Source organism: Zerene cesonia, chromosome 13 (genome assembly GCF_012273895.1).
Source record: "Zerene cesonia ecotype Mississippi chromosome 13, Zerene_cesonia_1.1, whole genome shotgun sequence".
NCBI classification, from domain to species: Eukaryota; Metazoa; Arthropoda; class Insecta; order Lepidoptera; family Pieridae; genus Zerene; species Zerene cesonia.
Window position 1 is genome coordinate 3,088,172 of NC_052114.1, and position 22,407 is coordinate 3,110,578.

At 32.9% G+C, this 22,407-nt stretch overlaps 1 protein-coding gene across 1 annotated transcript; it reads left to right on the forward strand.

Annotated features, from left to right (window-relative positions):
- Window positions 1-10,856: 10,856 nt before the first annotated feature.
- Window positions 10,857-17,567, forward strand: LOC119831256 (elongation of very long chain fatty acids protein 4-like). The gene is made up of 5 exons (XM_038354550.1): window positions 10,857-10,914; window positions 11,316-11,503; window positions 12,958-13,026; window positions 15,519-15,818; window positions 17,349-17,567. The coding sequence occupies exons 1-5, from the start codon at window positions 10,857-10,859 to the stop codon at window positions 17,565-17,567; spliced, it is 834 nt and encodes a 277-aa protein (XP_038210478.1).
- Window positions 17,568-22,407: the final 4,840 nt, after the last annotated feature.

Sequence of the window (22,407 nt, forward strand, 5' to 3'; positions counted from 1 at the left end):
AAATTATAATGTTTCAAGTTAAGTTCAATTTACTACTTTAACTATTGTATTTGAACCGCCTTATGTAAATTATATTAATTATATCATATTTTAGTTTATATAGGATCAATAGGTTATATATACAAATCAAATATATCGATTTGTATATAGTTAAAGGCAAAAAATTATCGATCGATTTCGCTATTTTCTTACGCGAGTAGGGTAGAAATTTAATTATTGACATATACTACCTCGGATAGAGCCAAGAGCCAGGCAAGTTAGAGAGAAAATTATAATATACTAGCTGCGCCCCGCGGTTTTACCCGCGTAAGTCCGTATCCCCAAGGAATATCGGAATAAATGCCTATATATTATTCCAGTTGTCCAGCTATCTACGTTCCAAATTTCATTGCAATCGGTTCAGTAGTCTTTGCGTGAAAGAGCAACAAACACACACACATCCTAACAAACTTTCGCATTTACAATATTAGTATGCATATTATCTAATATACATAGTATTAGGTATATGCCGTACAAGTGATCATAGATAATAAATTAGAATAAAAAGAAAGAGGTTCGTCTTGGCAGTATTAGAGAAACACGTGTTATTTTATGTTAGCCTGTCAGAAGCAATTAAACATGAACTTCAGTTGAAGGCTCGTACGATGCATTGAAACAATTATTGTTAAATCACCTAATAGCCGGATAATTCCCTATTTATCAATGTATGAGTTCTCGGTCATATTCAGGTTTAAGGTCCAACAAAGGCTGAATATAAGAGTTCTTTTGTATATAGACCGTGACAATGGTCAATAATTAAGCGTCGCAAATAATGTAATCTGTATATGAATAAAGATAAGTCAACCAAATGTATGGACGTGCATAACTTCACCAAATTAGATAATTTTTTAAGGAAGCAAAATTTTTAAGCTGTTATTTGAATATTTTATTACCAGTAGAAATGTTCAAAGTTATTTGATATATCAATAGTTGGTAAATAAGTTTAGATACACGGGCTTAAAATTAATTAGCCGATTATTTCATCCCGTAAAATCTACTAAAACCTCGAATACATGATGAACCAAAAGAAATTTAACTATATTTATATATATAGTTAAAGGCAAAAAATTATCAATTGATTTCGCTATTTTCTTACGCGAGTAGGATAGTGATTTAATTCTTGACATATACGACCCCGGATAGAGCCAAGAGCCAGGCACGACGAGCCAAAAACAACTTAAAAGATTTTTATTGATTTTTGATTTTAGGTATTACATTCCTCTCCTGTTGGATTAGGATAATAACTGTATAAAATAGACAAACTGGTGTCCTCTTTAAAAATGTTTCCCTTTTTATTTTATATGGTAGTCTGGAAGAGATCGCTACGTAGCGATAAGACCGCCATTTGTGCATAATGTCTCTTTTGTGTTTCATCTATTTTTTTTTTTTTTGTAAATGTTTATGTGCAATCAAGTATAAAATAATAAATAAATAAAACTTACAAAAAAGTTCTACCCGTGGCGAGCAGTTTTAATATTGTATTGTGAATCAATAGGTTACGTATGATTGAATCATGTTTATAAAACAAGAAAAACCTGATGAACATATCTTAATTATCTACGTATTTTACCTAAATTTAATTTATAAATTTATAAAATTGTAAATAACTTTTCTTAGTACTTAGTCTATCATTTTGTAGATACCCTACGCATAGGATATTTTTAAATTTCTTATTATTTAAATATAGACCTAATAATTTTCTATGAATAAGTCACCGATGTCCCTGAGGGGAAAGCACCAATCCAAATTCTAAAATGGGACCAAAGGACAAGAAACACCCTTGGAGTTATTGACTAAAAAAATCCGTCTAATTAAGAACTTCCTTGGTTTTTAAGACATTGGTTGATTAATAAAAATAACTCTTATTGTAAACATAGCCAATAAGTATTCAATGTTCACAAGAAACTTCAGCTTTGATGCTTAAGAAAATTTGATCTATACTAATGTGCTCATTCTAATAGCTTGTTTACAAATAATAGCATAAAGCTGAAGAATTTGCTTGTTTGAACGCGCTAATCTCAGGAACTAATAAATCGATTGCAAACATTTTTCCACTGTTAGATATGGACATGATCCTTAAGTGCTATAGACTATGTACGTACTACAGGCGATGCTGAGACGGACTGCTAGTCGTAATATGGAAAGAGTATAAAGAATATTGATCAGTTTGATATTGAGATGAAGATACAGTGAGATGAATGTTTAATCCTGAGTTGCATATTGAAGTTACGTTACTTAAGTTTAGTAGCGCCCCATTTTTTCTGCCTGTCTTAATTTTTGAGTAAATTGACTTGCTCTGCTGATGCTTTGGTAGACTAGCTTTTTTAATGTTTTAGGGGGCAACTGAGCTTGTGATTCTTGATGGTATGCGATCACTGCCACCAATTTAAAGTCGGATCCATTTGTAGAGACGTAAGGTCTGCAATGGACCTTACGCCTGTCTAAATGTTCAGGGGCGGTGGCCGAGCTTACCATCAGGCGACCCACCAGCTCCATTGTCGACGTTGACACATAAAATATGAACATCTGCAGAAGTAGGGCCGCTGCAAATGCGTTGTTTGATTTTAAGGGGTAATGGGTAAGAAAAGAATTATCGGCAGGAATGAAGAAATGGACTGAGAAGGAAGAGGAGAAGGATACGAGCCTCCGCCTTTCTTACTCAATGAACGAAACACAGTAGCATGCTAATATTTCACGCCAATCTCCCTCGGGGGTGTGATACCACCCCCGGTATTTCTTTTCATTTTTATATTTAATGTATTTCGCATTATTATATTTAAACTCTTAACACATGTTATACGTAAAATGGCCGTAATGTTTTATAGCGATCATAAATGAAAAACACTTGTAATTATAAGCAGAATAAATTAAACGACTTATTTTTAGAAATCATTTCGTCCTAGAGTAAATACAAAACGAAAGCCGAATGCCAGCTAATTGAATCCTATAGCAAACAAACAAACTATTCCAAAATTAAGTGCATTGCTCATAAACGTATCTCTTTAAATCTTGGTATACTTGGTAGCTGTCTAGACTCTAGACGACTGAACAACTGGAATAACATATAGGCAACTTTTTTCCCGATATTCCTACGGGTTACGGACTTACGCGGGTGAAACCGCGGGGCGCAGCTAGTACATAATAAAATACATTATTTTATATTGGATAATAAATCTAGCTAAAGATTGCTCAATATAATTACGTACTGTTTACTGGTGATCCAAATGTATTGTTAGCGATATATTGTATGTGTATGTGATATATATGTTTGTATATCCACGTGGTTGAAAGGTTGCCCCACCTGATCGTCGATTCACAAAAGGTAAACATTGCATACTTCAACCGGCAACACACGTGATTGCTAAATCGCCGCATCCCTTCTATTTCGCACTTATAGACACACACCACCGCACCCAATTAATATTAACAGTTAGTTCCAGCATTATCTCCAACGATTACACACTGTATACTATAAAACCACGTTCTAACACTAACCGGCCATAAACAGACTGAAGATGACACATTGAGATCCTATTTGTGTTAACCGGATTATAATGTATTCAAATAAGTACAACCATAGTGGAGCGATGGAACTTAATATCACGGCGCGATAACGATGTGTTACAAAATTTCAAGGTTAAGTTTAAGACATTGCCACACTCACCTCAAGGTCGTACGAAGTTTCTGCGCTCGGCACAAAGCAAATGCTACCAACGCTCGCTCACTACTGAACGACCAACGGAACGACAGAACGATTTCACAACCCTGTGTGGTGGTGTCTTAATAGTGATTGTACATTTTAGGGACATTTTTCAGCCATGAAATCTTAAAATACGGTCATAACCTAATCTCGATAATCTAAATCGTTTCAAGATTTCTGGAACATTCGAGAGTTAGTTTTAATGCAACTTTATAAAGGAAATATTTAAATGCGAGCTGTTGAACTACTTCTTATTTTTGTTTATTATAATGTTATTTTCGAACGCGACGTACACGGAATACTTTACCTTGATTATTATTAAAACGTCATTTAACTATCACTATACTTAAATGCATCACAATAATATGATAACTGCATGGCTTGAAGTACAATAAATACAAACACGCTGATTGTTTTCCTTACGAGTTCAAACCCGCTTCTAAAAAAATTAATGAAAAATTCAGAATTTCAGTGATGAAATAGACCGAACTACCACAATGTAAAAATACTACATATTTCATAAAGAGACTGCCGAGGGGATTGCGGACGAATACCAACCAGCACCCGTGGCTCTTTTGCTAAAGCAGCTCCTCGGATGACAGTGGGGTTTTAGTGGAATTCCGACATAACCCACTGCTCCTTCCCCAGGGTTCGTGGGGATCTATGGAAGATTTCCCGAAGAAAGTAATTTTTTTCCCATCTCTCTGTCTCGGAAGTTAATATACCTAACTGAGATTATGTCTTCTAAATATAACACAAAAATCCTACTCAACCTTCCCAGTCGATTCCTTATTACGACTCGTCAACACTTTCCTTATGCTTTGCGCCTTAAAAGCGGGCAGCGCATTCATACAGAATTTTCGCTTACCGTCGGGCGAGCCACCAGCTCAGTTGCCTCCCATGACATAAAAATAATCCTGCATTGACAAAGACTTAAAGAGAACAATATATATATAGAGATAGTTAGGAACTATTTGTAATAAGACCAACGAATGGACATAAATAATGTAAGCAATTAATGTCGAAGAGCAATTCTCCTAATTTTTTTATACAATCTAAACGTGAAAGCCCTACACTGGGTCTTCTCTTATACAGTTACGATTACAGTATAGTACAGTAGTTAAAAAATACACATGAATCTCCTTTTTGAATCTAAATTTTTACAATGATTTCTGTTACATATGGGCGATGTTGCCCCGGTAAAAAAGTCACCTAATTTGATTTTCGAAACGCTTAAATTAATTTCGATAAGCTAGCTCCTACACCATAAAAATTAAACTACAATTTTTAGTATACCCAATGGAATCAAAAATCCTAATTTTGTACACATTGTGTATAAGAGTATGAATGACTTCAGTTAGCATAAAGCGATGAGCTATGCAACAAAAAGTGACTGTTGATTTATAAGAAACTAGCTGCGCCCTGCGGTCTCACCCGCGTAAGTCCGTATCCCGTAGGAATATCGAGATAAAAAGTTGCCTATATGTTATTCCAGTTCTCCAGCTGTCTACGTACCAAATTTCATCGCAATCGGTGCAGTAATTTTTGCATGAAAGAGCAACAAACACACACACATCCTTACAAACTTTCACATTTATAATAATTGTGGCCCATGTGGCCAAGAAATAATTGTGGCCCTTTCCTCTCTATTATATTAGAATAGATGCATACAATGTAATGTAAATGAATGCTTCAAATTTTTAAACATACAATTATAGAATTATTAAAACATCATCATGGTTTTTATTCACTTTAATTTGAAATGAATGAAACTGCACAGACAGCGTCAGCGGAATTAATTATTTTAATAATAAAATATAAACAACACGATGATAAATTGTTTACGTACACCGCTAATGCATTGGTTTGACATGTTTCATAATAGCAAATCATTATGAATAAATAATTTGTTTCCTAAGGGATTAATGTATATAGAAAAAATAAGGATATTATGTAAATATTAAGGATGCGTTTACAAATCAAATTAAAAATAAGCTACAATGTGATCGCTCAGTGGTGAGAACCTCGGACTTCAAAATCGATGTCGGGGTTCGAGACCGGGCGATCATGCAGGAAATAAATTGATTTGTCTATTTATATATTAAAAAACAACATCACTGCTTAAAATGGTGAAGGAAAACATGGTGAGGAAACCGGCATATCCGAGAATCAAAAGTTCGAGACATATGACATCTGCCAACCCGCACTTGTCCACCGTGGTGGAGTGAGCTGAACCCTCATAGGAGGCCTGTGTCCCGACAGTGGGAACGTATAAGGGCTGATGATGATGATGATAAAATGTAGTAGATTGTGTTTAAAATTCAACTATATCGAACAAAACTAACAGTTGTCAATTCTAATTGCGATAATTTTGGTTTGAAATATTGATGTCACTGTAAAATTGTAAACACGTCGACGATCTAACGAGGTTGCAATCTTACTGGATTTGATTTGGTTAGTAATCTGTCGAAAAATTTGATTCGTATCATACCGCTCGCAATTTAACTATCTGTTTGAAAATTAAGTAAATGATATATTTCCCTAATATATTATCCTAAAAATCTGAAAGTTTCAACTGTGTAGCTGTATGTATATTTAACCCTATTTATATCAGTTCAACAGTATCAGTTAAGTTATATACGTACGCAAGCATAAAACCAAATTATTTAACTTAACATAGACCTCTCTTTATAGTTTTATTTACTTTCAATTACCATAAATCATAATTCATATAAGTTACATATTTGTTAAGTCTACATAGCAACAAGCATATATGACTACATTCATTGATTTAAAAAATCTCTCTCAGAACTCAATAATTATATAGGCTGTATATATACCGACGGGCGAAGATAAGAAAACCATTAATAAATCATAAGCATACAGAACACACTTTTAAGTGATTCCTTTGCAGCAGGTTGAGTTGTGTATGGCTGATTCAATATGCTACAAATTTCAAATAATCTCAATCTATTCTGCTTCTTATTTTTAAAGATCGAACCATGCTTTAGATTTTGTGCCATGCTCAGGTTTTTGAATCATTTACCTTCAGATTTAAAGAGTATATTGTACCTGCAATAGTCCATACTTATTGCCTCTAATACGCAAGCATTAAACTACGAGTGTATGTAATAAAACGCACAGTTATCATGGGTAACTGACAGGCCAGTGCTAATTCACTTAGGTCATACGTCACGCTAAGGGACCGGTTTCGTAAGAAGATGGGAGCATGTTGTAAGGTTGGTATCGCAATAAAAGCTACGCACGAGTGCTAATAGAGGGCTCATACCAATGTTCTAGAATAAACATATTACAGGATACAAAGGTTGCTGCATAGGGATTCAATATGAGTAATTTATTATAATAAACTTGTTGATTATTTGTTATTGACCGCCTCCTTGGTACAGTAGTTAACACGTGAGCGTAGAAAAAATGTCTCGTTCTGGCAGGACACAGGAGGCTGTCGCCGAGGGGGTCGCGGATGAATTTTAACCAGCTCCCGTGGCCCCCTCACTCAAGTGGCTCGACGGAACACAGTGGGGTTTTGGTCGGTAAGAATCCGACATAAAAAAAAGGACACAGGAGGCTGATCACCATAAGCAGGCATTAAGAAAGTCGATCATTTAAATTGTCTACACATGATACTCGTTGCTGAGGTGTTTTGAAGTAATACATATAGTCAGGATGACCCTGCCTTATATTTAAGACAGCTAGTTGTGCTCTCCATATTCGTAATAGTAACGTGAGGATAGGTTACAATACAATTAATTCATAAGTGTATCGTATTATGCTGATTAACATCGTCAGAATTCAGTAATATCCTTACGTATACTAATAAGAAAAATTTTGTTGATTCTGTAATTTAATCGTTGTTTTCAGTTCTTTTTTACTTTATTTCTTTTAAGTATTATGTGCTGTGTAAATTTCTAATGAGCAAACAGCTTATTTAGACGATTACAGAAAAACCTATCGCTTCGATAAATAAATATGCATGTAATGTAATGTAATGTAATTACATTACTCTAGTTATCCATACTAACCATTATACGCAATTTATGATATGTTGAGTTGAAATTGTTCCTAATTTTGCATCTCTTTAACCATATTACACAAAATCTTGCTCAAAACAGTGTATCTAACGAGCCGAAAAGGAAATGTGATTGCAACCTTGACGATAACAAAAGAAATTATGACCTTGTGTCTTTGTACCTATAATTTCACAATACAAAAATTATTTTGGAGTTCAGTTGGTGTGTATTCTTTATATGTCAAGAGTGATTATGAAATTGACTACAATAAAAATAAAAATAAAGAAAGGTTTTACATAAAAAACGAATGAAATATATTGCCATTGAGTAGATATGTTCAAAATTATTGAAGAATTAGTTGACATTTTTATATCACCATACAAAAAACTGTGAAGAGCAGTAGTGGCTCAGTGGTGAGGACCTCGGACTTAAATTCGATAAGTCGGGGTTCGAGACCAGGCGAGAGTGCAAGATATAAATAGATTTTTCAATTTATCTGCGCATGTGGATAACATCACCACTGCTCAAACGAATGAAGTGTGGTAAAGGTAAGGGAAAAATCGTGAGGAAACCGTTGTGTCCAAGAATCAAAAGTTCGACGACAAGTGACATCTGCCAACCCGCACTTGGCCAGCGTGGTGGATTATGATGGCCCAGCAGTGGGAACATGTATGGGCTGATGATGATGATACAAAAAACTATCTTTGTCACTCTCCCATTGCTTAGAAGAGATGTCGTCTTTTTCCTTCTCTACTATATTTTGATCAATTTAAAATACATTTTGCAAACTGAATATAGAATATACTAGTAATATTTGTCTTGTTCTATAAAACGGTTTAAAAGATGAGCTGCTTTAAAAAAAACTTTTATGGCCATTTTCAAGAAATCATTGCCTTAAACGCAGCTATAGAATACATTTGTTTGTATGTTAACACGATGTTATTAGCTTCTCCTGTATATTTAAGTAAAACTTTGTAAACTTATCAAGGATCAGTGTCAATAAAATAATTTCATGAGTTTATCTTACTATCCTCGTTAAGATCGCCAGAATTACATAATTTCCTTACTATACTCTGTTTATGAGCAAGTGAAGCAATTTAGTTGATTCTAGCGTGTTTATTAGGTGTGTAAAATTAATTACAATTCTTGTAATTGTTTTGTTAGATCTGTGAATAAATAAATAAATAAACATAGATAATTTATAACACAGAGTGTCCAAGAAGTTTATAATTAGCACATTGACATGCAGTCAATGAAATGTTAGATATATTTTACAAATACGGATAAAATTGTAGATATTGTATGAGCAGCAGCGATAACAAATGATTTTGTAGCTCCATATGTCCTTTATTAGTTCTTCAGTAAAATACATTGGAACATCCTATCAAAATTTTAAATCCGAAAGCACATTATAAAACTCAGTTGCTTGTTATATGCCATCATGCATATTCAAATCTATGTGCTTTAATCAATATGTAACATATAGACACACTAGTTCGATTGTTTTGAATAAAGTGAAATACTGCTAATGGTTTTGAGATGACTTGAATAAAATCGCAGGTCACAACCTGAGCTCCATAGCCTGCATGCTTATTTCCTTTCCCACAAAAAAACACACAAAGCGATTAAACCGTTTCCGTGAACACACATACATATCTCTATATGTATATATACATAATTGCAATTTGCACACAGACGTAATTGAATATTCATACATAATTACATCGCATAACAAAAAAGTGAATATTTTTGAGGTATCGACAGTAAAGTCAACAAGGACACCGTCTCGATTGTCAGAATTCGTTCGAAAACAGCATTTCGCTGTTTGTAGCGTGGCAGGTCCATGGGTGATGCGCAACAATTAGCTAACAATGACAGTGAATGACGCGAAATGGTCAAAAGACTTACCTACGTGGATCATGCGTTTCTCAATTTCACACTTTTAACACTTCTTTCTACGACTTTATTAGAAGAATTCGAGGCCATGTACTTACCGCAACGGGTAATAAATCTAATTGTGCATTGACGAAATATTCGCATTTTTGAAATAATATAAAAATTTTCTACTAGCCTACCTTTTTCTAATACAAAAAAACAGAAACTTTAGATTGATTTTAGTTTCCCAATGATATCAGTATATTAGAAATTTACAAAGAACAGTTAAATGAATGGTATTATTTTGTTATATTATTATTAAGTTACTTCCTCAATTTATGCTTAGGTTTATTTCAACTCAGTGACCGTTTAATTATGGACAAAAATTCGTCATCATCAAGCGTGTTTCCCAGTCTTTTAAATACTGTATAATACATTATAATTACGTCAACATCAGTGTCTTTTGAAGATCTTTAGGTCGGTATGAGCTACTCAATGAATAAACAGCAATTTCCTTGATAAATGATTCAATTTAATTAGCATTCACTTTCTCCTGCCATATAAACATAGCAAATATTTACATTGACGTTAAAGTTATTTATACAAAAAAATTATGTTAATCTGAGACAGAAATACAATACTAAAATTATTAAGCTCAAAAAAATAACAATCTGATTATGCAAATGTTTGCCTGTCCTATTTTAAAGTTACATTAGAAACACAAATAAATGCGCACTGATCTATTATATTGTTACAATAATAATCTGCGCCTATTAAACGGTACAAGCCTTATAGCACCTTCGTTGAATTTTACGTTTAACAAAGCACTAGGCTTAAACAAAATACATTTAGAAAACATGTCGCTTGATATTATATTATGTATGTTATTATCTTTATGTTTCTGATTCCAGTGAAGCGGGCTGGGCTGAGTGTATATATCTTACATACCTCCTATTTGGAGGTATATATCTGATACTATGCTATATAATGCTACTGAATATTGAGCATAAGTCGAAGTTAAATAATTCAAATATCTATATGGATATGGGCCATACGATGCTTACAGTTGTAATGTAATTAGGCGCATATAAATTAGATACTGTCTTCAAAGACCCAATTTTGTGGTACATATAAATTGGATTCTTGTCTAACATAACAAAAGTGTGTATCATGTGGTGAGAAACGAATGTTTTTAGAACAAAATTGATTGTAAAATGGACAGTAAATTAGAATTTGTCTCTAAAGAGTTTGGGAAAGAAGTGCACCAGTTAGGTAAGCATAAATGTGTTAGAAAAATTATTGCTTTGTTTATTAAAAATTCATTGCAAACAATGATGTAGACGTTGTTTATCGTAAACATAATTTATTTGCTTATATTATGTTTACGATATTCATTTTTAAAATATATACGTTCAATAAATTAATATACATCCCTCGCTATTTGTTTTGCTTCATATGTTAGATTATAAAGACGCTTCGTTATATTTTTGAATTATCCTGTATGGATTAATAACAATACAGAAAATCTGTAGGTTTAACTAAAGAGAGAGAAAGAGTTCTCAAATTTTTAGTTTCCTGTGTAAATTATTATAACAAAATTTTATATCTTATACAAAACTGTTAACAACGAAAACAACGAAATATATATTTTTAATACTCCTGCTTATTTTCAGACTCAATACAAACATGGACATTTAGCGAAACATTAGGGGCTTTGAGTTTGGTTTTAATTATTTATTTAGCATTGGTATTAAAGATTTTACCTCGGTTTATGAAGAATCGACAGGCTTATGAACTCAATCGCTTACTGTCCATATACAATGCATTGCAAGTCGCTTCTTCGATGTACATAGTTTTGCTTGTAAGTATAATTGCTATTCATATATCGCAGGCGTTTATATAGTGAGCTACTTATTAATACTTCTTGTTGAGTTTTATGAAACAATGGTTTATTTCAAAGATCACAAGAAAAATACTTAGAGCTTTTTTTCCTTCGTTACTTCATACTGAGTTAACCGATTTTCATGATTCTTTTCATATTCAAAAGCTGTTACTTGTAATGTGGTGTGGTGGTTGGTCTAGTTCTGACCATATGAAATAGTCCAAACGGTCAAAGGGGGGACATCCTTGATCATGTCGTTACCATTCTTCCGACTCACATCGACATTCAACGCAAAAAAAATTCTGACCCTTTCAAGTTAGTTCTGATGGCTTTTTTACTAAAAACAATTACTGTATTTAACGAATATTCTCAAAACTAATCTACGTATTAAAAAAAAAATACCTTTAACAGTAATAAGTTACATCTTGACCTAGTAACATGGGCTATTTATTTATCTCCGGGCAAAGCTGCGTCAAGCAGCTAGTTTCGTACAGAGTTAATATTACATTACATTAATTAAAGCAAATATTCAACAATTTTTCATTTATGTATTATTCATTATATCCATACTTTAGGGTAAACAATGATTAGAAAGAATTAAATAATAAATATTTTTCACAAATATTGCGTAGTACGTTGAAAATAGGTAATACGATTTTCTAACCATAATTAATAACAATGAAAATTATTGTATGGATATTGAATTTATGTGACCTTCGCAAATTTACAAACAACAATTTTTATCCAATACAGTAACTAGGCACAGTAGGTAATTAATTATTTATTATGTTATTATCATGTATTTTAAATTACACATTTTGCATACAATTGTCTTAATTATGCCTACGTTACTAGCTTCCCGCCCGCGGCTTAGTCCGCTTTGTCTATTAAAATTTCCATGGGAAGGAGATGGTTCAACACAGCATATAGACATCGTATATTATCCATGAGTGTGGTAAGAAGTCACTCTTTAGCCCCAAAATCTCCACACACAAAGATTATAATCGGTCAGGTGCGACATGAAAGAAAGACAAACAAAGAAATACTTATTTTTATTAAAAAATACTTGCTGTTCGCTCCGGCTTCGGCTGTAGTAGATATATAGCCTATGACACTACGTGATGTTGCAGCTGTCTAATGATGAAATAATTTTTGAAAGCGATCCAGTGGTTTTTGTGTGATAACGTTACAAACATACAAAAATACAGAAGTTTCCACTTTAGTGTAGATATAAGCAAAAAATCGCTGTGACGTTTTGTATGAGGATAAACTCCGCTAAAAAATGCTTATTGTAGCGGACAATCTTTTTACTCTACTGCGAATTAAAATTGTTTTCAATAGGCATCTTATTAGCACTTTTTAATATAAGCCATATTATGTATTTTTTACGTGTAAGTAATATTATATCATCTAAAGTGTTATTTTTATTCTAGTATGCGAAATACATACTCCAGTATGGTATAATTACTACAAGATGTCCACGGGGAGACGATTTGAGGTCGGTGAGTATCTTATTTGAATATAAGGACAGGCTGGATAGTGGGTGCTAATTAATCACGCATAGCATCCGAATCGGAAACAGTAAAACGTTATCTGTGGTCAATCTGAGGATGACAGAATTGTATTTAATATAATATTATACGTCCGTTTACTAATGTGAAATGTTGTGTGTGGTTTTGTAATGCTGTCGAAAAAGTCGTGTTAAAAATGTTTTTTTTTTTCCTAATCTTTGATCCTGAAGTCAATTGAAATATATGCAAATACGTCAAAACATAATAAATTGTTTTGTTTTATTAATCATATAACACAATTAATTAAACGAATATCAAACATTTTTAAACATAATTAATCATCATCATCAGCCCATACATGTTCCCACTGCTGGTACACAGGCGTGGGTACATGTATGAGGCCATAATCTACCACGCTGGCTAAGTGCGGCTTGGCAGATGTCACATGTTGTCGAACTTTTTTTTGATTCTTAGACATGCCGGTTTCCTCGCAATGATTTCCTTCGCCGTTTCGAGCAATGGTGTGATTCACATGCGCAGATAAATTAGTAAAATCATTTATTCTCTGCACGCACGCCCGATTACGAACCCCGACTTATCGATTTTGATATCGATTTTCTCAGCACTGAGTCACAACTGCTTTTTTTTGTTTCACTGCTTTGACTTTTTACTTACACTTTTTTAATATGGTTGCCTGGAAGAGATCACTTGTAAGTGATAATGCCGCTTTATGTTCTGTATATTGTAGTATAAGTTTTACCCATTGTACCCTGAAGCCATCAAAAGCTGATATAAAGTATAACGTAACTTAAAAAATTAGATTTTTCGAACAGTAATTCCAATAAGATTAAATGAGGTAAGGTGGCCGTGTAGAAAGATCCTAAAAGAAGAATGGACCTATAATTTTTTTAAAGTAGGTCATAAGCTCAATGATATTATTTTTTATTACCTAAATAGTGTATGGTAACAATAATGTAAATCCTCGTTGTTATTTACTGAAGTAAAAACAAATACCTACGTGTACATAATTACAGTATAAATTTTCATAGCAATGAGATGTTTTACCAATATTTTAATTTCAATGTTAGTAAACATAATTTGAATAACATTGTTCCTTCCTTATATTGTTATATGTAACCTATTTCAATTGTTTTTTTAATTAATCCAATTACCTACTTCTTATGAAAATCCTTACTAATAATATAAATGCGAAAGTAGGTCTGTCTGACTATCTCTTATTCGCGCGTAAATCACGGAACAATTTCAAGGAAATTTGGTACTTTTTTAAATTTGGAACTTTGCGGGGAAATACCCGGGGACTATCTATATTTTATTTTGACTATGCAAACTATGCTGGGATCAGAAATCAAGTATTTCTATACCTCGTGTGTTATTCTGTTACATGAACTGCCATCATCATCAAAATCCATTCCATAGTTTTCGCGTGAAAGAGTGACAAACATACATAAATTCAACCTACCTCAAAAATGTTTGGCATTTATACAATTAGTCGGACTTTAATACTCATGAATAATATATATTAAAATATGCTAAGAATATATTTCCTTTAAATAAACCAAGTATGATTTTATTATAATATTCGCTTAAGTTGATTCACTACTTCGTTCTTTTATGCTCTCTCATAACTTATAACAGTGCAAAGCAATGCAATGACCCAGATCACATAATACTATACTAGTAGTAATGTAAATAAGCCAACTAGAGGCTTTCCTCAAATTAAAGGAAGGATATGAAGCTTTCCTTTTTTTTAAATTTATTGGAATCGCCCCTATATTTAATACTAACTGCGCCCCGCGGTTTCACCCGCGTAAGTCCGTATCCCGTAGGAATATCGGGATAAAAAGTTGCCTATATGTTATTCCACTTGGCCAGCTGTCTACGTACCCAATTTTTATTGCAATTGGTTCTGTAGTTTTTGCCGGAAGGAGCAACAAACACACACACACACATCATTACAAGCTTTCGCATTTATAATATTAGTAGGATTATAATGCAAATACTTGAATCTCAATATCTATGTGTCGGTAATTTTTAATTTATTTTGAATAACTTTCAGATAGATTTCGTTTCTTCTGTTCATTATGTTTCTTCATCTATTAGTATTCCCTGTTAAATTAGCTTCGGTGTAAAAATATAATTTGTTAAAGCTCCATCAAGCGTAAAAAGGAAGAGATGAAATTATGTTATTAATAGTTCTAGATTAATACTTCTGGTGGAAGTTATAAAAACATTGAACAGTTATTGTTTATTTTCCGTTGACAAGAACTAAGAAATTGATACCACGTTTAGAAATATTTGGAAGGCTGGCAATGTAATGACAATGCAATGCAATTAAAATCATCTTATTTGTGTACATCATAGTTATTCCAATATTTCAATACTTCCCTAATAAGACATAATTATTTATATTTTTGCTGCATTTTTTCTCATCATCCATACAAATAAATACACATCAATTTCAGGTAATAGTCGACATTCTACCATACTTCATAGCGAAGCACATAGACCTCCTCGATACTGTCTTCTTCATACTCCGCAAGAAACAGAACCAAGTCACCTTCCTTCATGTCTACCATCACAGCGCGATGGTAGCCTGGACCTGGTTCCACTATATGTATCACCCCTGCGACCACTTCGTAGTTGTGGGGCTGATTAACAGCTTCGTCCACGTGATAATGTATACATACTATGGCCTGGCTTCATTAGGCCCGGAGTACTCGAAGTTTGTATGGTGGAAGAAACACGTGACGAAAATTCAACTGGTGAGTGTTGTTTTAGAAATAAGGCATGTAAAATGTATCTACAAGAACAGTTGAGCGCCCGACCGAGTACGGCGCCTCAGGCCCCCTCCATTCCTGCGACAGCCCGAGCCGAGGTTCGCGGTCCCCGACAAGGGGGGACGCCCTTAAGCGTGTCGCTACTAGGGTGTTCACCCACGCGCCCGTGCTAAAATGTAGTAGCCCTTCAGGCTAGCATTAAGATTCATCTCAAAAAAAAAAAAAAAAACAAGAACAGTGGGTATGTGATATTGGAAAGAGATAAAAATAGTTTATAAAAATTAAGGATCTGTGAAATCTTTGCTTGTTTTTATTCTATAAATATATAGAATATATTGAAAATTGATTACGTAAGAGTAATTTAGAACCTATACACCCTTGGGAATAATCCCGGATGGTAATTTGAATCGAATTTGCATTTTGTTCTTTATATTCAACCTCGCAATAGCTTAGTTTTCCGCCCTCTGCTACACCCACGTGGTTATGGGAGACTTCCTTGGGAATTACATTTTTCAATGGGTTAAAATAATCTAGGTCACTAGCCAGTCTCCTAAAGGTATCTAAATACAAAATCGTATTATAAATTCGCTCCTTTGCCAAAGTTACCAAATAATATAATTTCGTATTAACAATATGATATATTATATAATTACTACTAATATATAATACTATTAATATAATTTCGTACTAATAATATGATAACTAATGATCGAGAATTTGTCAAAACCAATCTCGTTAAGATTACTCAATATTTTGCTTTTTGACATATTTAGTACAGGGTTATCATTAATTTAAACAAACATCAGACACTAATTAGCCTAAATCATGACGATGCCACATGCAGAGTTTTTTAGATGGTGTTGGAAATTGGCACAATTCATCTTCATATGTAATCATTCGATAAGAAAAAAATTCTCGTGTCACAATGTTAGTCTCTATACTCCTCCGAAACGGCTTGACCGATTCCTCTGAAATTTGGTAAGCACATTGGGTAGGTCTGAGAATCGGCTAACATCTATTTTTCATACCACTAAACGATAAGAGTAAGGCAGAACAGCGTTTGCCGGGTGCAGCTAGTCATTCGATAAGATTTTATAGGTACAAACATTCATTTTTGAAATATCCGATATAAGTATTTATCCATTATCACCTAACGTAGTCCTATATTTTACTAACTACTTGATACCTTTAGCACAGATTACCTTATAATGATTAACTTAGTAGTTATATACTATGGCGATATCTCATCACGACATAATTATAAAACAAATTAGCTTTCTCTGTCCATATGTCCCTGTGTATACTTAAATCTTTAAAACTACGCAACGGATTTTGATGGTTTTTTTTAATAGATAGAGAGATTAAAGAGGAAGGTTTATATGTATAATAACATCTACTAAACTACTCTGAAATAACGCGTGCGAAGCCCCGGGAAAAATCTAGTAGAAGGTATACTAAACGTAGTTTAAAATTACCAGAAAAAGAATAGTTAACAATAACAATTTTTTGTTCTAGATGCAATTCGTCTTAGTGATATCAAACCTATATTACCAGCAAAAGTTAACTCCGTGCCCGATTCCAGCTGCATTCCACTATTTCTGCCTCTTCAGCATCGGCTCCTTCTTCATTCTCTTCATAAACTTCTATCTGCGAAGTTATGGGAACAAAATTAAGAAGCGTGTCGATATCCCTGAAGTCCGACATCCCGACACTATAGACTCCAAATATAATTAAGTTTTTTAAAAAGCCAAATTGTCATCAAGCTTTCCAACAATAAATTTCCAACAATAATTTTTTTTTTTACGTATGTATTATTGATTTTTCTATAAAGTATGATAAAATTTTTTTTCCTTTATTTAAATTGTGTGAGCGAATGATGTTTACGGCTTCGACCTCATAGGCAAAGGAAATTCCTATGTATACGACTTTTTGAGGTGCAGGAATCCGGATGTCTCCAGTTTAATTATACGAAATGTCATCGTCGTCCAAATCGCAAAAGGGTTCTATGTTTTTCTGTCACCAAATCTACAGCCAAGTCTAATGGTAGTAGATAATAGTTAGATACTACCTTACTACATAGGATCACCAAGCCGTAACTTACTACAAAGATGAATGGATAGTGCATGTAGTAAATATATAAAAGCCAGTACTCTTAAAAAGAGGTTTTACGTAAATAGGGACTTTTTAGTGATATGTATCATGGTGTATCATGCGTAACATGGACTGAACTCTACAAGATTAAGTTCTTCCCGAACCTAGACTTCGTAGAGATAATTTGTTTAACAATTAAAGTAGAATTTATCATGAGGAATCGATAATCTTTCTTCAGTTGATACTTACATAAAACGACATATTGTTTTAGAAGGTAGGGAAAGCCTCATCCAGATATCGATTATTTGGGAAATCAGTTATATATCACTTATTATCGATTATTTGTGAAACAAAGGTATTTAATTGTTAAATTTTAGATTTTTTAATTGTTAGATTACACCCTTAAAGACTAAAAAATACGTTGTAGACCAACCTTAACCTGTTTTACTTAAGCACATTCAATGCAAATAAAAATATAAAATATGTAATTTAAATCAGTAATCAGTATTTGTATAAACGTGTTGTTTTTAATTTTATTTTACCTATATCACAGAAAATATACTATACGGTACTTATTACTTACATACTTATATACCTACGACGCTTTTTGTAGAAATTAAATCTATATTTTTATTATTTTCTGTTTATATATAAAGTTTAGAGAAAAAAAAAACTTTATTTAAATCTAATTTAAATAATATGTTATACAGAAAGGTATTTCTGCGTTTTTGCACTCGCAAACGAGAAGGCGCACATTCATATATATTATTCATCAAATAAATGTAATAATTCATAATTGATGACATTCAGTGAGCATATCCTTATATTATATGTTACAGTTAAAACCCATCTTCCGTTCCAATGCGTTTCCCCTAGTTGGGATCAATCAGGGAGCCAATGGACCAAAATAAAACCTCAATAATTATCGCGATTTAGCTAGTTAGAACTAGTTCTAAGAAAGGTGAAACTAACTAAGGAAAACGCGTTCTCGAAAAAACGGGTACTTACGCTAACGTATATATAAAAACACAACAGTTATAAAATATTCCGGTGCAATGTGTGTCATCTATTTACTGGCTATAGACCAAATGACATTATAACAATTATTTGTTTAAAGTAAAACTTTAGGAAATAACAAAAATACGGTTGGATTAACACTTCTAATTATTTGGTGAATATTAATCAATCAAATAAAGTTTAAATCTGCAAAAAGTAATGTGAATCGTATTTATTCTTACATTTAAAAGAAACTAGACGCTCGTCCCGGCTCCACCCGGATATCAAGATTCCTGTTTTATCCCAAGGAAGCATTTAATTGGGTTAAACAGTATCCTATCACCCAAGTCAACTCATATTATAAGTTACGTGTAGTACCAGTACGATTAAACCTCCATTCCATGTATTCAACTAAAAAGTTATATCGCGCTCTCTGCAGATGTGAAAAAGTCATTTGTGTATCCAATTGTGTAAATCATCATAACGACTGACACGAGAAGATAATAAAATCAAGATTATAACCATATAATAAATAATATGAATAATAATTTCGTCAGAATCCTTTGAGATAAGTCTAGAATCTAAATAAAATACAGCGTCGTTGTATTATTTGCTTTGTAAAAAACACGATTCTCACAATTTTCATTAGAATGTGTTTTTTTATTAAATTTAACTAAGTAGATGTTGTTAGACATTGATGAATTTAACGACTTTTACGCTGCATTTTGTAGCGCTTTATAAATGTAATTATTATTTCTTCTTAACAATTTCTGTCCAACGCTTTCATAGTTAGTCTATAATATGAAGCGGAAACAAATCTAATTCATCAAAGACCAAATTGCCTTACTTGCCCTCGGTACGCTCTTTGACACTTATTTAACAAAGACTTAAGCATCGTGATTCCTATTAATCTTATAACCACTCGACGTGATCAATGGACTGAAAATTTATTTCCATTAAATAACTATGTGACATGCAAAGTTAGCTTTCAGTAGGTTTACACTACAATACAAGCATCAACAAATTGGAGAAATAATTTATAACTGGGTTCAGTTTAGTGGAGATTATATTTTTGTTCTACTTCAATTATTATGATTCCCGCCAATTCAACACAGATCTTGGATTGGTGTTTCAATTTCTCCTGAATAATATCGTTGTAATTACAAACAAAATAATAGAATAAATAGCGGGACACAAGGCCATTGTGTGTACACAGAGTGTACCAACACTATCGGAAATGCAACCGCTGCAACTGCGCCGGATGCGAAAGTTACGGCCCTTGTTACTTTAGCGTTTGCTGAAATACATTTGAACGTATATCTAGTTCATTGGTCAAACGATAAACGTTAGCATCTTTGATGGTCACATGGTCATTCTAGACTATCTTTTATATGTTTGATTTTGCAGTTAATATTATATGATGGGCTCATTTCGCATCTATTTTAGGTCGATTTTCAACTGACGTTCTGACAAACGAAGGTGGTGCGTAATTTTGAGTGTATTCTTTATTTTTTTCCATAAAAACTCCGTAAGTTCAAAAAGACGTGCAGGAATTTAACTTAATAACGCGATTTACCTATAATACTATAATAAATATAAGATAAGATATATAACATAATCGAATGCTGTGAAATTAACCTCTTATTTATGCTAATATAAACAATATCTTGCTACAAAATTGTATAATAGCGCCAACAACAATTATAAACATGCACAGTACGCATGTCGACTACAAACCTTACTATATTGTCTAATATCCTGCTAGAAAGCTAATCAATTGAAATAGAATATCAATAACAATCTCGAAACGCTTACTGCAAATAATTATGGTAAATAAATGTTTAGATACGGGTCAGAAGAGGTGACATATAATAATCGTAAATACAGTATCACCACATCTATTTCACAATACATTTTTTTTTTCACAATACATGTATGACATAGCGCAATTAGACCATTGTCGATAATTTTTGGAACCAAAACTAATAATAATAAGACAAACCCATTAGAGAAGATGTAATAAAAGTGAGAGGAAAAAAATAAATTAATTATAGGGGAAGATCAGGAACCCAGAAAATATATATATAGAGTTTAATTTTAAACATAAACAATAATTTTAATATAATTAAAGTGGATTAGTTGATATAACAGTGCAATTATTTTTCTAAGTTAGTTTAAATGAAGACTCACAATCACTATTTCATTTTCGCCTAAAACATGTTTGGCGGATAGCTCCGGACACACCTATAAATTTATTGTATGACGACCAAGTCTTTCTCATACAGTGCAAACGCAGATATAAAGAAAAGTGCAATCTTTCCTTGCATTAAAATATACCTTCACAGCCTTCGCGCGCAGTCTTTACATTATAATAATCTAGAATTATAGCTGCACCCTGCGGTTTCACATGCGAAAATCCGTATCCCGTAGGATTATCGGATCTAAAAAGTTGCCTATATGTTATTCCAGCTATCCAGCTATATACGTACCAAATTTCATTGCAATTGCTTCAGAAGTTTTTGCGTGAAAGAGCAACAAACACGCACACATCCTTACAAACCTTTGCATTTATAATATTATATTAAGTAGGATAGGATAGGATTTATTAATTATTTGAAAATTAGTATTTTCTTGTGTTTTCAGTCTCCCCGTGACCACGCTCGCTGTAAAGTGTTCGAAACGTCGGGTTAATAATATAATGAATAAATCGCGTTTAAAATCCGTTGAAAAGTTTTTAATTTCTAAATATTTGAAAATTTTCACATAAATTACAGTTTTAGCTCAATAGCATTAAAATGCTCTATAAGTGTAAATATATTGATAATAAATAGCTATAATTCGAACACGTGTCTTGCCACGGTTCGGTACGACCTTTATTATTATTTTTTAATTTTCATATAAATTTCGATCTAATATGAAAAAAGTGCAAACACCAAAGTCGTAGGTCTTTTTGTTACCTTCAACTTTGCCATGGACATTTTTTTCATTTAGGACTTGTAGTTTCGCCGGAAATCAAGATAAACTGTTTTTTTACTTTTAAGCAAGTATTGTTGATTTAAACGTATATAAATAAGCATTTTATTCTAAAATATTCACAATTATTATCACGATTGTAACCTCAATCATCTCATCATCATTCACCATCAGTATTTCTGAGTGGTTGTTCATTTTATCGTAGTGGTGCCAATCTTAGGAAAGGTTAATAAGATTTCAAATGATATTTTTGCTTTTTATCCTAAAACACGGGGTCGATATTTACCTAAAAACAACTGAGACCCCCTCGCCTGCGACACGCGGGTAAAGGACATTGTTTGACATAAACAAATTGTTAAAAAAGCTTGAATAGGGAACTTATAAATCTAGAGAATTATCTTCTCGAATTCACAAACAGGTTTATTTTAAGTTGTGAAGGATATCAACCTTAGCTAGATAAGATATAGCCATAACATAGACTAATACAACCAAGAATACAAAATATTATATGAAT